This window comes from Stylophora pistillata, chromosome 5 (assembly GCF_964205215.1).
Source record: "Stylophora pistillata chromosome 5, jaStyPist1.2, whole genome shotgun sequence".
NCBI lineage: Eukaryota > Metazoa > Cnidaria > Anthozoa > Scleractinia > Pocilloporidae > Stylophora > Stylophora pistillata.
The window spans coordinates 23,541,510-23,557,602 of NC_142523.1; the positions used below are offsets into that span (position 1 = coordinate 23,541,510).

General features: G+C 36.8%; 1 protein-coding gene and 1 pseudogene across 5 annotated transcripts in view; one reads left to right on the top strand and one right to left on the bottom strand.

Annotated features, from left to right (window-relative positions):
* Nucleotides 1–1,713: 1,713 nt before the first annotated feature.
* The window catches only part of LOC148730909 (uncharacterized), a 97,670-nt pseudogene continuing 83,290 nt past the window's right edge, over nt 1,714–16,093 (bottom strand). The window contains exons 3-4 of the transcript XR_016001971.1: nt 3,579–3,712; nt 1,714–3,007 (exon numbers count right to left, since the gene is read on the bottom strand). The product of XR_016001971.1 is annotated as an uncharacterized LOC148730909 (transcript). The remainder of the gene's footprint in view (nt 3,008–3,578; nt 3,713–16,093) is intronic.
* On the top strand, nt 8,335–14,435 carry LOC148730910 (NCK-interacting protein with SH3 domain-like). Of its 4 annotated transcripts, none has more exons than XM_088759614.1 (5): nt 8,335–8,716; nt 10,437–10,523; nt 11,520–11,658; nt 13,018–13,219; nt 13,887–14,435. In XM_088759614.1, the coding sequence occupies exons 2-5, from the start codon at nt 10,521–10,523 to the stop codon at nt 13,888–13,890; spliced, it is 348 nt and encodes a 115-aa protein (XP_088615740.1). In that variant the 5' UTR covers nt 8,335–8,716; nt 10,437–10,520; the 3' UTR covers nt 13,891–14,435. The 4 variants fall into 4 exon arrangements, with proteins under 4 accessions (XP_088615740.1, XP_088615737.1, XP_088615738.1 ...); XM_088759611.1 differs by having other exon boundaries at nt 8,338–8,716; nt 13,018–13,190; XM_088759612.1 differs by having other exon boundaries at nt 8,338–8,716; nt 11,524–11,658; nt 13,018–13,190.

The following is a 16,093-nucleotide window of genomic DNA, read 5'->3' on the forward strand; positions in this document are numbered from 1 at the left end:
CCCTGAGGGGCATCTTTTGGTGAAGTGGGCTCCTTGCTTAAGTATTGTTATTATTACTATTATTATTATTATTTGTTTTGTGGTCATTGTGGAATTACTTTCCTTACTTGCTAAGTCCAGTGTTTGGCATTTCATGAACATTTTAAAGACCTGAATAATTTCTCCTACTTCCTCTGGAGATAAGTAATGCTGGCAGTGGGACAAAGTACCTTCTTTTGGAGAAAAACAATCACAGTAGCGGTACAAAAAAAACTTCCTTTGCGAGACATTGATACGAAAACATCCCTGAGAGTTGTGCCTGGTTCTGAAGCTAATACATGTAGGGATAATGCATAAGCAAATTAAATAAACAGTAAATCAGCACATGCTCTTAAAATGTACACAAAGCAGAAAAAAAATGCCTGCTACAAAATGGAACTTCCCGTTAATGAGTTGTGTCAGCAACCTGTGTACTGTTGTAGATGCATTGAATGCAATGTGTATTAAACAGTAGAGTTAGAAGTAAAAATAGTCACAAAAAGGGAAAACAGGCAGGCCATCAAACACATGTAATGACAAGATCAAATAAAATGTTGTCTGTGTAATACTCAACGAAACACAGTCCATGAAGCTTGGTACATAAGGAGAATTTGTCATAAAATAAGGAGCTTCTTTGGTGATGATCATTTTCTTTATTCTCATGACCCTAATGTGTGATTCGGCAGTGATGTTGTAAGGAGAAACTAGGTGTGAATCACTCTCAGGGACAACAGGGTGAATGTGACACAATTCTTTAAACAAATTTATTGAGAAATCTATGTATTATTATTTTAGGGGGAACCAGGACAAACTATTTTAAATTCTCAATTTTTAACCGTTATGTTAATGACTAGAACTTGTTACCTAATTCTATTACGCCGGCTCCCAGTTTAAATGTCTTTAAAAATCGATTATTTATCTTCGTACTTAGTTGTGGTTTTTTTTGTATTATTTACTATAAATTAATGTATTTAGATTTTATTGTATTATTTATTATAATTTACTATATTTAGATTATGTCAAGACAAAGTAGTTCCTACGTTTTCTTTCTTATCTAAATGTGTGGTAATGCATTAGACATTTCTTTTCATTTTATCAAATCTTCTAACTTGGAGAGCAGTTTTTACATGGGAATTCCGTTTCCCCCTTTTGCTGTCTTTTACCTTCTGTACCTTTTTTATTGTTTATTATTCTTAATGTACAGTGGTAAAAAGCATTATTAAACTTAAACATTAAACTTAAAGAGAATTTCTGATGAGATCTTGGAATGTAAAGAGTAAACACATTTGCTTTTCTTTGACTGACTTTTTAGAGGGGTAAATGATGCAAGGGGTGGACTTGTCAAAAACAGGATTCAAGTTTGACTGAAGACATAAGGAAAAAGAAATCAGATTGAAACATTACTTCCAACTGTGGTAAACTGTATTAAATAGCATTTCCCTTGTTTGCTCTTTACACCCTTACGTCAGAATGTATTTTCTCCCCACTGCCCCCTAGATGTCCCCTGTGTTGCTGACAAGATTTTGTTTAACAATCGTAAGCTTCTTTAGTTGGTGATCATTTCTTCTATCCTCATTACTTTAATATTTGATACAGGGGTGATATTGTAAGGAGAAATTAGATGTTAGTCACTCCAAGGCCGAGGGGCTACTATGCTCATATTGGTAACTGTACCTGTCTAGTTGTAACAACTGCTTCTATGAAATGCACTCTTTTAATAACTAGACTTCCTGACAACTACAAACATGTGGCGTTCCAAAGCGGAATACACATGTACAAACTGAACTACAATTGTTGGAGTGGTGGACTTGATATTACACCAGCAAGAAAGAAAAATCAGTTAAAAAAAACTGTCTATCCTGTAAAACATCTGACAGTAATTATATTATTGATGATTATAGGAATGATAGAAAATAAATTTCATTATTTTGATTATCTCATGATTGCTTTCTCTAGAGTTGTGGATGTATTAATTATCATAACTGGGCAGCATTTAAATACTCTAAAAACCTTTTTTTTGCTTCTGTTAAGCAACCAGTTGATCTTTAGGGGTCATTAAAATTAATTATCAAAACTAGGCAACGGAAATATGTATGTCTGAAACTTCTCAAACCCAACTAGTATACTCAACACCATTTGCTTATTGCCCTGTTATTTGTTTTATTTTCCCAACTTATGAAGTTGACATTTCAAATGAACACTTCACTGGAGCATTGAATGACACATGTATATATATCTATAGACTAAAGAAAAATTAAAAAATGCAATGTCATGCCAAGATAATAAAAGGAGATAAAACTGAAAGAACTTAAATGCAGCTAAAACAATTGACAGTTGAAAAGGTGGAATTTTCAACATAAATGGTACCTGTATTTAATGATAGGAAAGCTATTACAAGAGAAAAAGTAACCTACAACTGAATACAAATGCTTATAATGCACTTACTTTAAGGAGCAAAAATATTTTTAAGTAAGAAAACATTTTTTTTTTTTAATTCAGTGAAAGAGGATCAATGGATATAACCCATGTAACCAAGATAAATTAACATTCATTATTTGTCCTAACCTACACCAAATTAGAAATTCATGCAATGAAATGAGGGTTCTAGCCCTCTAGTAGTCTTCAAAATTTCCATGCAGGGGGTGGTTGTGGCTACTGTAGAAGAACCACACTTTAGGGCCTATTTGAGGGCACTTAGAGAGGGTTTTTTCTGGAAACTGTCTTACCAACAACTCTTTTAGTTTGAGAGTTTCTCACATAGGGCTTTAAGAACTTTTTGTATTAAGGTCAAGAAGGTCTGATTTTTTTCTCAACTCTGGTCCCTCCAAAAGCAACCTCTTGGTGACAAATCTCATGACATCTGGACCAGTTTTACAATTTGAAACCTCACTTGTATTGGAGCTTCTGTACTCTGTCCTAAGGCATTTTTTCACTAGCTCCTTTTTTCTGGCATCGTTGTGGTCCAGCTGGACAGCTGACAGGCAATCTTCTAGAAGAAATGTGGAAAGATTATAATTTGTTTTCTTTTCAAACAAAATGGCTTTTTTAAGTTGCCCTTTCTACCCAAATGTTCTGTCTTGCCTTAATGTTTACACGATGCATACAATAACATGGATTCATTTGAAAGAACAACTGGTATTCTTATAGGGAACAAAGGATTATGAAACACATCTGTACTTAATACATATGCATCATTGACCTGGTGTGAGGTCAAGATGGTTGGATTTTGGCTGAGTCCTATCCTCATTTTATGGACTGCAGAATGTGGAAGATGTATATGATATTCAGACCCCTTTAAACTGATCTGATTTATCTAAGGTAATGATTTTAGATGAAATGAAGAAAAAAATTGTTAAAGATAAAATGGCTAGAAATAAAATAGATAAAAAATACTGTTGATGGTTTTGGTCAATGATTCAGTAGTTTAATGGGGGATGTCCACTCCTGACTGCATCCACCAAAACAACAAAACACCTTCACCCCAAGATATCTGAAATGTCTGCTTAAAAATTGTGCAGAATGTATTAGAATCTACCACTGAACAATAAATTAATACTTACTAGTTTTTGGTTGAGATATTTTGACACAATTTCCCAAAGAAGTGATACACTCAAGTCATCAGGATATTTCAGCGTGTTTTCACAGCTTTAGACTATCCCCATCAACAACAATCTTTATTTGTATTCCCCCTTGCCTGTGTCAAGTTAAAAAACAATATTGAAAATAAATAGTAAGAGTACCGGCTGTCTGGAATAACTATAGGGGCTAGCAGAGCCAGGCAGCCAGTAGACTGGCTGGAAAATGCTGTCGCTACACTATTAGAGACGTATGAAATGTACTGTATATCTAATAATCATTAATGAGATTGCATTTGACTGATTCTTTCAATTTTGAAAGAAAAAAGGATTTAGAGTTGTCACTTATAGAGTTCCATACTTAAGGTCCCTTAAACCTTATGTTGAATATGCCATAATTTGTTCTTACATTTGTTTAAGTGTGGAACATATTCAAAGCACTTCTGGTGTAGTAGTTCTGTCTTTTATTGACTCGTGTAAAGAAAGTACATGTATAAAAAACAGATGGTAGACGTCTGTTGCAAAATTTGTACATAAAGACTGCAATATTAAGAAAGACATCATCAGGCAGCTTAATATTTAAAAGATTTAAAATTGGACAAGAATGGTCACAAAATGATTCAAATTGCTCTCTTTTGTAAATTGTACCAAGGCTGAATAGTGGAGAATAGGAATTATCCCAAGAAATTAAACCATAGGTTAGGAAGGGACAAATCAGGGCATAATATAGGTTAAGCAGAACGTCTAAATTCACACAATAATTTTATTATAACATAACTAAAGCAAAGTGCATGCTCTGATTGGTCAATTCAGCATCTACTATTTGCCCACGGGTGTATGCTGTGGATGTGAGCAAATGCTAAGACCATTTTTCCGCGTGCGCTTGTTTTTTCTGATCACGTAAGATTTGTTAAATAAAAGGGAACTCATGTTACAATGTATCAATGTCATGTTATAAAACAAATGGTAAACACCACAGCATACACTATTGAGTTATGGATGCACTTGGAAGGTTTGCTAAGCACTCAAGAAGCCAGAGTTGCTCTCGGCTATCGCCTCACGCAACTCTTACGCTTCTTTCATGCTTAGCAACCTCCTGCATGCATCCATAACTCAATAGTGTATGCTGTGTTGTTTATCATTTGTTAAATGTAGTTTAGAAAGAATGCCAATATTTCACCTAATCTTAGCAATGTAGCTTACACAGCTTTTCCATGATAAGCTAGAATCTCTTCTAAGACCCAGATATGTTATTGAGTACTCTTGGTTTAAGTTTATGCCATTTAAGGAGTGTCACATTCAAGAATAATTTTCTTGACCGAGGGTGGAAAATGACGAAATTAGATTTATCAATGTTGAGTGACAATTTGTTAACACTCCACCAGGTATGGTAAAGGTAAGGTAAAGTCTGTTTACGAGCCTACGTAGTGGCCCATCAGGCCGGTGCTTAACTCCTATTTCTGTAGCAGGAAGCGACTATAAAGAGCATTTCTACTCCCCCCTGGATGGGATGCTAGTACATCGCAGGGTTATCCCCCAGCATTAAATTTGCCGGTACCCATTTAAACACCTGGGTGAAGAGGCACTGTGAGAGTAAAGTGTCTTGCTTAAGAACACAACACGATGTCCCCGGCCGGGGCTCGAACCCGGGCCACTCAAACCGGAGTCGAGCGCACCAACCATGAGGCCACCGCGCCTCCACCAACCAGGTATGGATGTTAACTAATTCATCATTCAAAATGGATTCAAGCACTTAATTAGATTTTTATGCTTCTAAAACAGATTGGCATCATTTGCAAATAAATGACAATCTAGTATTTTAAAGCAGGTTCTAATGTCACTAATACACAAGAGAAACAATACTGGACCAAGTAATTATGAGCCCTGAGGAACACCACAAGATATTAGTTGACGTAGAACAAATAATCAATGATGTTTCGAAAGTTAAATCCAGTTAATAGTAGTGTATAACTTATGTATTCTTCTATTTGTTGTCATCTGTTTTTGTTTCTGTATTTTTATCTCATACTGTCATTTCTGCTTTACTGATTTAATAGTTAATTTCTGTTTCTTGTATAATTATTTATTGAATCTTTTGTTGAGCCAAACTTTATTTAAGATGTTTTAGCGTCCACACACTGCCCGCTAAGACTAGCTCTGCTATTTGTGGGTAGTGCGTCATTATGCTAAGTGAAAAAGTATGCTAAGTAAACAAGTGTGGAAAAATAAAACATAATAAAAGAAACAGGTTGAAGCTCCAACCCAGTATCCCCCAGGGAAACAAACTGGTCTCTATTAGTAAGATATGATGTGAACCAATCTTTTGTGACTCAATGAATACCATAGTAATCAAGTTTTTCAATTAAGATGTTATGATTAACAGTGTCAGAGGCTTTACTGAAATCCAAAAGTTTACCACAAAAAAAATTCATGACAGTAAATTGATTGTTGTATCAAGTACATGATGCTTGGAATAGCATAATCAGTGGAATGCCTTGCATGGAAACCAAACTGCTAGTAATAAAGTACTTTTTCCTTTCCAAAAAATCTAATATGCTCTTATGCATCAATTTTTTTGGAAAGAGTACCATATAACCCCATACATTAATTATGCATTCAATATCATTAATTATGTATGCACCCCATTGTTTTTAAGACAATGACTTATTCCCACGGGTTTAGCATATATACATTACTAATAAGTACTTGCTACTTCAATAAAAGAGAAATTGATTGAAAGCGGCTTTTTCGTCTCCATTCCTTTCTCACGTTCTTCTCCCCTCTCCCCTTCGTTCCTAACTTCTCCTCTGTTTTTTTTTTTTTTTTTTTTCCCTTTTTACCATCTTGGCAGTTCTGCTGAGCCTTGAACCATCGCTCCTCAGACAACGCGTTATTATGAGACAATTATCAAACCATAGCCTTACCACTACGCCACGCAAACCAGTTAGGAGTTCCTCTCCAAAAGCTACATTTTCTTTTACCTTTCAGTTAAAAAAATTTTCATAACAATATGTGCATTGATATAATGCACCAAAGGTCCCCTTTGCACTAAAGAATGCATTTCTTCTTCTCTACGATTGGCCAAATACCACATAGAAAACAAAATTTATTCATACCTCTTTCTAATAACATCAACAAAAGAAGAAGATAAAGGGAAGAAGAAGAACAACAACTCGGAGATGGGGAGACGAGTTTTATTCGACTTTCTCGAATATTATCGGATCACGACCGGTGCATACAGTGGTGTAAGGATCACAACCTGCTTGTGACGTCGGTAAAATGTCCTCGAGCTGGGCGCAGCATTGAACTTAGCTGGACGCGACGTGCTTCATCGCGAGACGGGTACGAGTGGCGATGTTCAAAAAAGGGTTGTGATGGAATGGCTTCAATGCGCCGGAATTCACCGGTGCGCACACACATGGTATCGAAAATACATGGTGGGGAATCAAGCCAGGTTTGCCCCAAACAGGAACATCCAAAGGACTTTTCGATGGCTACCTACAAGAATATATGTGGCGTCAGCACTACGGAAACGATCCCTTTGGAAACATTATCGAACGTATCGCCCAACTTTGTGAAGTCCAGAAAGACTAGATACAAAGGTTTCTTTGCATCGCTGTATGCACCGGCCTTCACGAACAATTTTCATCACTAGGACACGAAAGGATAATGAAAGAATCAACCAAAATCACAAGAACAGGTAAGACACAACATTTATTTAAACTTTGCATTGACAAACTTCAAAGCCTGACCGTAGACTTACCGTTATTTTCCGGCCAATTTTACACTTTCAAAGCGAAACTGAACATTCAGTTATATTTCAAAATTAAAAACTTCTGGAAAATTACTTGAGTTTTCTGTTTTGCAAAGCCAAAACGCGCCAAATTTACCCTGTTTCAAAAAAGACTTAGAAAAAAAATCCAAATTTTCAAAACAAAGACTACTAGTCTCTGCGGAGTTCTATTGTTATCGCTATTGTTTTCATTGAACAAAGACTGAATGCATAATTAATGTATGGGGTTATATGGTACTCTTGCCATTTTTTTTGTTATAGCTCACTGAAATAGAATAGAAATGGGCGATAATTAACTTGTATGAAGGCCCTTTTTAAAACAGGGGTAACTTTAGCTATTTTAAATTTATCTGGGACAATTCCAGTAGAAAAAGAGGCTTGCATGTTAAGTAGCTTTTAGAATATTACCTGGAATACTAGAGGGCCCAGTAGACTTCAAGAATCATCAGGAACTCAGCTTTTAAACTCGATCTTGTTTACATAACTGGTGTTTTCATTACTTCTTCGTACGCTGTCATTTTTGCTCGTAGTTGGTCATATTAAGAGTTCACAGGTCGACTTCCCATAATGGTGAGTAATACAGGACAACATGAGACACAAAATATGAAGAAGGGAAGGAAAAAACAGCTTTGACAAGCTAAAGTGAAAATGAGAATCGATAAATCGCTGCCCGCTTTATCTCTCTAAACAGTATAACATGTCATGTAGTGTCCATCATTCCATCTTAGTCCCTCTCGACCGAGGTAGATTTTTGTATTTACCTCACGGTTCCTCATAGTTTGACGAAAGTCATATGATGAGGTTTAGGCAAGCTAGGGTGTAGGTAATTGACGCAAAATTCCCTCAATTATACTCACTCACTCCATTCTAATCAATTAATCTTTGCAATAAACGTGTTCTCCCCTGCCTCCCCTACAGGGTTCGACTTTGTCCGCCAGCTCGTGCCATTGTCTTCTCAACGTGTTCATATAACAAGACGGTGGGACAGAGGTGGACATTTTTGCCTGAGTACATGAATAGGTCAACGTAATAATCAAAATGGCATCTGTGTGTGTGCGGACGCCAAAATTATCCAAGTGGTTTTCCTTCCTTTCGCTCCATCCTTGATCAAAATACACCTTTGTAGACCTCACAAACTAAGAGGAAATGTGTGGAAGAATACTCAAGGTGAAAGAAGAGGGCTTCAAAGTCTACAAAACGACGATGACACGGTCACAACTTTAGATAGCTGTTTGATCAAATACATCAGTTCGTTTTTACGACGAGGAATCGAACACGCGCATGAAGAATGCGATACACGGAATGAACGGTTTAACATCTGGGAGAAAAGGTAAGCCTTCCTCCTTCTATTTTGATGGATTTTGTACAAATTATTTGCATAACATGCAATTCGAAATTAAATGTACCACCATTGTTGGAAGTGGTATGTTCATCTTTTTGAATTTACGATTATTTATTACAGTTTCTCCAAATCTAAATTACTAAATAAATAAATAAATAATATTAAATAATAATTAAATAAATAACGAATAATAATAATGATGATGGAGAGGCAGCATCCAAAAGCGTCCTAGACACCATACGAGGGATGCTCCCCAGTAAGCTAACAAAATATATCTATAATATTAAGTAACAATTATCATAGTTTAGAATTTATTATTAAAAACGAGATCATTGGATAATGCAATTCAAGACTTTTTATTGGCTGAGCCATTATGGTATATCAGCCAATATACCATAATCTACAAATATGACAAGCATACGTGTCAGCTTAAAATTAAAAGGGAGCTAAAAATTTAATAAAATTTAATAAATTTCAATAACTTAATTTAAGGTTTTTGATAAAACAATTATTCCACTCGCTCTTGTCGGATATGAGATAATTATAGCCAACTCAGGGCTACGCGCCTCGTTGGCTGTCTGTCTATCACCTCATATCCAATGCGCGCTTGTGGAATAATTGTTATATTTATAAAAATATTAAATTGAATTAAATCTGAAATTCTAAGTATTACCAAATTCATTAATAATTAATTAATAATATTCCATTCATTAATAATACGGATGAAAAAGCTATATTTGAAAATATTTGTTCAACTATATATGCTGACCAGGTCAAGGGAATCCTTAAATTATAATCCTTAAATTATAATCCTCACTACAATCTTTACAGAACAACAACTTATCAGAAGTATCCATATCATAATGCTCATTCATTAAATTGAATTTAAAAACAACATTCCTCATGTAGACTTCTGTGAAATAGACTTAATTACAACTAATAATGGGAACCCAAGAGTAATTGGATGGAATAAGTTTGATAACTGTTGGAGATCTTTTCCAGTTAAAACCAGTTCTTGATGAGTGGAATTTTGAAAATTGTCAATCTGGCTATAATGCTTTAGTAACTATTATTTTGGAGAGAATACTTCACCCTCTTCGAATAAACAGAAATAATGAGACAAAAAGACGACAAACAATTTGCAGAGCTACTTAATGGTGTGTGAGAGGGAAAACACTTGGAAGGTTAGGAGGTAAAAACGATTTTGGAAGCCCATTTGTTTAAGACTGACTGCCATCTTATTTTTCCCCATGGTATCTTCTCAGAATTAAACATTAAGGTCATTAGAATAACACAAATGATCGCCAATGAAAGAAGCTCTCACTTGTTAGGGTGTAAAAAGGTACCAGTAATTATTGACCATAATTATTATCAGCATAAATTTATCTCTTAATTCTTTGACATTTTCATGCCCTAATACATTGATAGAATAGTTTGATATGTAGTAAAACTATTCATTTCCTGAAGTAGGAACAGTCAACAGAGGCTAGACACCATGTTTTTCATCAGCTTATGCTCAGTTAGGTTTGTTTAAAGTCGTGGCTAAGCATCAGCTTGAGAAATCATGGGTAAAATGCCAAGGAAAACATTTGAAAAACAAAAGGAAAAGCAAACAACAGAACATGGAATTATGACTGATTACTTCACTTGTCCCAAATGGAACCTTAAGGGAATGAAAAAGTCAGGTGAATTTTTATTGTTTTTGTAGCTGGATGCTTACCTCACAGTCTGTTGAGCTGTACTCAAGCTTGATGATTATGATTATGTCAACGTGCTTGTTGTCTACTTCCAAATGGTAATTATGTATTAATGTAATGCAAAGTACATTTTATAATATTCAGAATTAAGTTATAAAGCCCTCAACTGTCCAAGCTTCTCCATATTTTTCTTTCTTTTTGTTTTTGGGTTTAAGACCTGGGGCCCATTTCTCAAAAGACCTGGTAACTTATTGGGCTTAAAGCCATATTTTAAAATCAAAATTTAAAGGGTAGGAAAGCAGGTTCTGGTACCCAAACTGGTCTTTTTTGTTTCTTTAGCTGACAGTTTTATTGTTAGTATCATTTTCAAAACTTTTGAAATTCCCATCTTGAATGAAAACAGAACAGCTTAAGGGGCCCGTTAAGTTACTGGGACTCTCTGTGCCCAGGAGTAAAATGGGGTACCGGTTGACTGTCATAGTAGTCTGACAAAATGTTGGAGGTGCTTTGTTCACCATAGAGTTCTCTCTAGCTGTAGAACAGGGGTCTGAATGCAAACATCTCAGGTTTGATTCCTTATGGGAATTCATCTTTTTTTGTTTGAGGTTCATCACAAGATTTAAAAAAAAAAAACATATTTTATAATTACATCTTGTTGACTCAGAGATCAGGCCTTAGTTATTTCCATGGGGAGGGGGTTGGGGAAACTTTGGTTGTGTCACAGTAAACTTTAACTGATCCCCCTCCCCACCCCCCTAAGGCTCCAAAGAATTCTAATGATACTTCCTCGTCGGCAGTCAATTGTCTATGGTCTCCCTCCCCTTTATATTCTGTTAGCAAGGACTGATACCCTGTGTTCTTCCAAAAACCCATGGTACCCCCTCAAAAAAAATCCTTTGATGATCCTTCTCCCCCTCCTCAGCAATAAATAATGACTAGTCATTTAAACACCAAATTCTCAGAACTACCTTTATGATGAATATACAGCTGATATTTAGGAGAATTACTATATTGATCTTGGATGCACCGGAGTTGAATATAACTTGTACCAAAGATTTCAAAGCTCATGCAGTAAATTTGTTCTTAATTGCAAGGAAGAGAGACAATCACTGCGCCAAAAGTTAATTGAGATTTTTGCTTGTATGTGTGGCTTGGAGAAGGAAATTCTCTTCCCACTTCTGTGTTCTGTCTTGGCTACAGAACTGGAAATACAGATTATGAACAGGAAAGTGGGTAAGTAAAGTCTGAGTTGTGCATGTGTGATTGATTTCAAAAAAGACCATATTAAAATAGGCATATTTTTAAACTACTCCCAACAATATTTTTACCTACGAAACATGCAAAGAAAATAAATAACACACAAGAAAGGGAAGGATACACGTACCTAGAGAGATAGACACAGATGCTCAGACAGATTGAAAGACAGGTAGACATTGGAATATAGACTGATTAGCTCAGGAATACAGGTAGACGGACAGGCTTAGACATAAATCTGAAAGCAGAAAGTCAGTGAGATCCAAAGATACAAGTATGCAGGTAGCAGGCAGATAGTTAGACGGATGGTTAGACAGTAAGACATACAGACTCACCAACTGACCTACCAATAATCAGGCAGACAGGCAGTCAGACGGTTATCAGACAGACAGACAGACAGACAGACAGAGTTACCAACTGACCCACCAACAGAGAAGGTTGGTCAGAGTCAATTGTTTTCGAGCGTTTTTTCCCGGGGGGGGGGGGGGTTGATGAGGGGTATGAGTGGGTGTATGGGCTCATCGCCCATTAAGACATGCCCAACATACACACACTACTCAGACTTCCGAAAATGTTCTTTGTGCAATGTTGGGACAATGAAATCTCTTTGCAATCTGAATTGTGTTCATTATGTCTGTAATATATTTTCAACAAAGCATACGTTAAGCGACCAGTCACATCGCCGGGGGGGAAAGTGGGACAAAAGGATTTTGGGGGGTACCAGATGGTTTTCAGGGGGAATGGAGGGGGCATCAGTCGTCACCAACAGAGTATAGAGGAGAACTATAGAAAATGGACTGTTATTAAATGAACCCCCCCCCTCGCGCAGGAAGACAAATAATGACCTTTACTTAATTAAGCAGTTGAAAAAAACGTCTTATAACATATTCTTTTCAAAAGTACGATCCCGATGATTTTTAAAAAAAAAACATTACGAGGCTGATTTTACCCCTTACGTCAGTATACATCTTGTCTACACTGTTCTCTATAAATTTCCTATGATTGCGACAAGGAGAATTTGTCTATCACCAAGAGATTCTTCATCTAACCACTCAGAAACTTCCTCATTTGTTTATCGCCTTTGCAAAGCTAGCAGCTTTAAATTCGGGCTCCAAAAAACGATTTGAGGCCTGTACGAAGACCACAGTCATGATCTCCTTTAGTTGGTGATTTTTTATTTTATTATTTTTATTTTTGTATCCTCATTGCGTTAGTGTTTGATTCACCGCGAATCGAGTAAGTCTGGGAACGAATTGACTGAGTACGAAACGTCGTTGGGTAAGAAACGACTGGATACCAAAACATGATATTAATGATTTTTATTCTCGCTTTTTACAGAGGATCCCACTGCCTTGTTCCAATATCCTCGAAGTTCTCCTGATGCAGTGCTCAAGTTTGTGACAGACATCTTTTCGTCTCAAGATACTTCTGAGTTTTTTTACACCTCAGATATGAAAATCCTGATAGAGATTGTTCTACGACAGCTGACGGATCTTTCTCCTGGGACTGGGGTCGGTTATCGAAGCAGCTTTTTTTTTCTGTACGTTTTGTAATCCATCAAATAATTTTAATTTGCACGGGTCTCGTCTAGATGCATTACATGGCCGAATATTCGCCAGTCAATACTGGGGAATATGCGTTGATGAACCCTAAGTGATATTCCCCAATTTTAAACCCTAAATCCAATACGGTAAAAGTCTTCGTTTAAAATTTATCTCAAGATGAGACAGCAATTAACTGCTGTTACAGAAGAAGGGTGATGTATTTTGATTCATAATCAAGAACATGTTCAACCTTTTTTCTTATTATTAAGATTTTGCCGATTATAAACGACTTTTTTATTATATTTTTGGCAATCCCACCATGTTAAAAGACGTTGAAAAGTAAATAACATGGTGTTATCAACTAAATTGATAACTACCAAATACCATGCCACCGTAGCGGTTTCCTAAAGCTGACATTTTTAGCGTTAGCCCCTCGTTAAAGTGAGAGATGAAGAGCTGACGCAGGAAAAGTCAGCAGTAGGAACTCTGTACATTGGCTAATTGACCTTATCAACTCGGTTGATAAAACCCAAGTAACCTGTGATACCTCCACCGACGCGGCAGTAGAGTTTCTTTAAAACCTTACCCCCTCCATCCATTTTGTCTTAGATAGTAGAGATGAGTTTCCTAACTGAGGCGAATTGTTTTTTTTTTTTCCTATAGATGAGAACGGAGTACATATCATTACTACATCAAATCCTGTTGAATTCTAACTACAGTGAACACAAACATCAGGCTAGTGAACTCCTCACTTGTCTGACGAGAATCAGAAAGGAAGAAGAAAAAGAAGGCGAACAAGACAGACTTATTGCCCAAGAAATACTCAAACACGCGTCGAAATATTTTTAATTTTCAATTGGGCGTCGGAAGTAACCTGGGATCGCTTTGGTTTGGTTTTTCTTTGCTCTCTGATTGGTCCAGACAACTCACGTCATACATACAACCAATCAGATGCAATCTGTAGTTAATGACGCTTTGACTTCTCGCATTTTCCCGCGTATGCCTTTACTTCTGAGATATTTTCCTTTGCTTTGATTGGTCGATATGATTATTTTGGTGTTAGCTTTGCAACAACCAACCCAAGGGTCCTTTAGAATGAATTTATGCTTATTCAACTGTTTTTTACGTATTTTTGCTGCAGACTTTAAATTATAACTCGAAGCTTCCCTACACAAAAAGATGTTATATGCTAATAAAATTATTTTGAAGATATGCTATCACTTTTAAAAAAGAAACATAGCTTTGGGAATTGTAAGAAATCCGTTTGATTGTAGTTTACGCTTTTCTTAGCGAGCAATCATTGTTTATCACCGGCCAGGGAATGGGGGAGGGGAGGGTCAGAGGATTTTGCTGGTTTCACTGTAACTTTTACGTGAACTCGTCTACGCCTCTGTAATACTATGATCCCCACTCATGGCAGTGAAGTTTCTATGGCTCTCCTTCTATACCCTGTTAGCCACGACTGATCCCCCTTCCTTCCCCTTGAAAACCATGTGATCCCGAAAATCTTTATAACCCTCCCATCCCCGGCGAAAATTAATGACTGGATCCGCAGTTTCATTAGAAGTTTCCTTTTGTATGAATCCCGATACCAGGTCGAAACTAGCTCACTCTGCAGCCCCACTTGTAGTAGTTCGAGTCCAAAACGATGGCGAAGATTGTTCAATAGAAAATTTGCAGTTGATATTGAGAAGGAAACTATCCCACGTTCACAATTTAGAAATTATCCACCAGTCTCGTTCCACTAAATCTCGTCCGCAGACGTTCTCACACAATTTGCCCAAGGGAGCCAGTTAGGTGAGATGCCAAAATACCTCTGCGGCAGTGATTACCTTTGAAGTTGTTGTTTGGTTTCATTAAGACGGTTGGCGGAAGAAAATGTCAGTTGCCGGACTACACCATCTCATGCGTATAGTTTGAAACTGCTTCTTCGGGAGGCAGTTGATTTCTAGTTTGGCTCTAAGCACATTTCTCAAGAATTCAAACATTTTTGTTAATCGCCTGATGAGGAATCGAAAGATTTTGGACGAGATCACATGATTATTATGATTCTTATCTTCCAAACAGTGTGTTGGTGAAATAAATGGAAATGACTTATTAGCTGCTTCTGGGGGTAAAAGAGTTTAACTTTCATAGACTACACATTTTCGATTGTGCAATTATAACACATATACCGAGACATGATTTTAATCAATTGATCCACATTGATTTCCCTTCATTTCACATGCAGCAAATGCAAAAACCCATATGAAAAATCCTCAATACTGAATTAAAGCATGATTATTGCTCAAGGATGCCTGTGGCTTAACAATTAATCCTTCATTTTGAGCAGAGCATGTAGTTCAGCGTCTTTACTGAACAAAGATGTATCCGAAGGCCCCGATAGTTTTGTCTCCGTTGTCCCCGCCAAACCTAGCTAGCTACGTTTCCGCACAGGACCTCAGCAAACGGTCCCCATCCACCGTGAGGCTGGTTTCTGATTCATGCGCAAGAACCTGGCTGCGCACGCACTCTGGAAGGAAAAGTTGATCACCGGTACCCATGGAAAAAATTCATTCATCACTTGAAGTTTAATTTTGTAGAGGGAACGTTTCCGATTGGATATCGCTGGGGAATCACAAATCATGAAACCCGTCATGCAAAAGTGGCATGCGCCTTCTCAAGATACCCTAATCAGTGTTTTTATCGTTTTCTGCTTGGAGTGGTTATATCATTTTTTCCGGATAGAGGCCCCAACCAAAAAGCAGAAACAACGAAAGAAAGAAATCATATAAACATCCCATGTAAACCTAGCCGCCTGGTTTTCATAATGTGAATTGAGCTCTTTCACCCAAAGGTATGCTTTTTAACACTCGACCACACTCTAGCCA

Coding starts and splice junctions, on each gene's coding strand:
- LOC148730910 (XM_088759611.1), top strand. Junction 11,659..13,017: donor GATTATGAACAGGAAAGTGG/GTAAGTAAAGTC, acceptor CGCTTTTTACAG/AGGATCCCACTGCCTTGTTC. Junction 13,191..13,886: donor ATCTTTCTCCTGGGACTGGG/GTCGGTTATCGA, acceptor TTTTTCCTATAG/ATGAGAACGGAGTACATATC.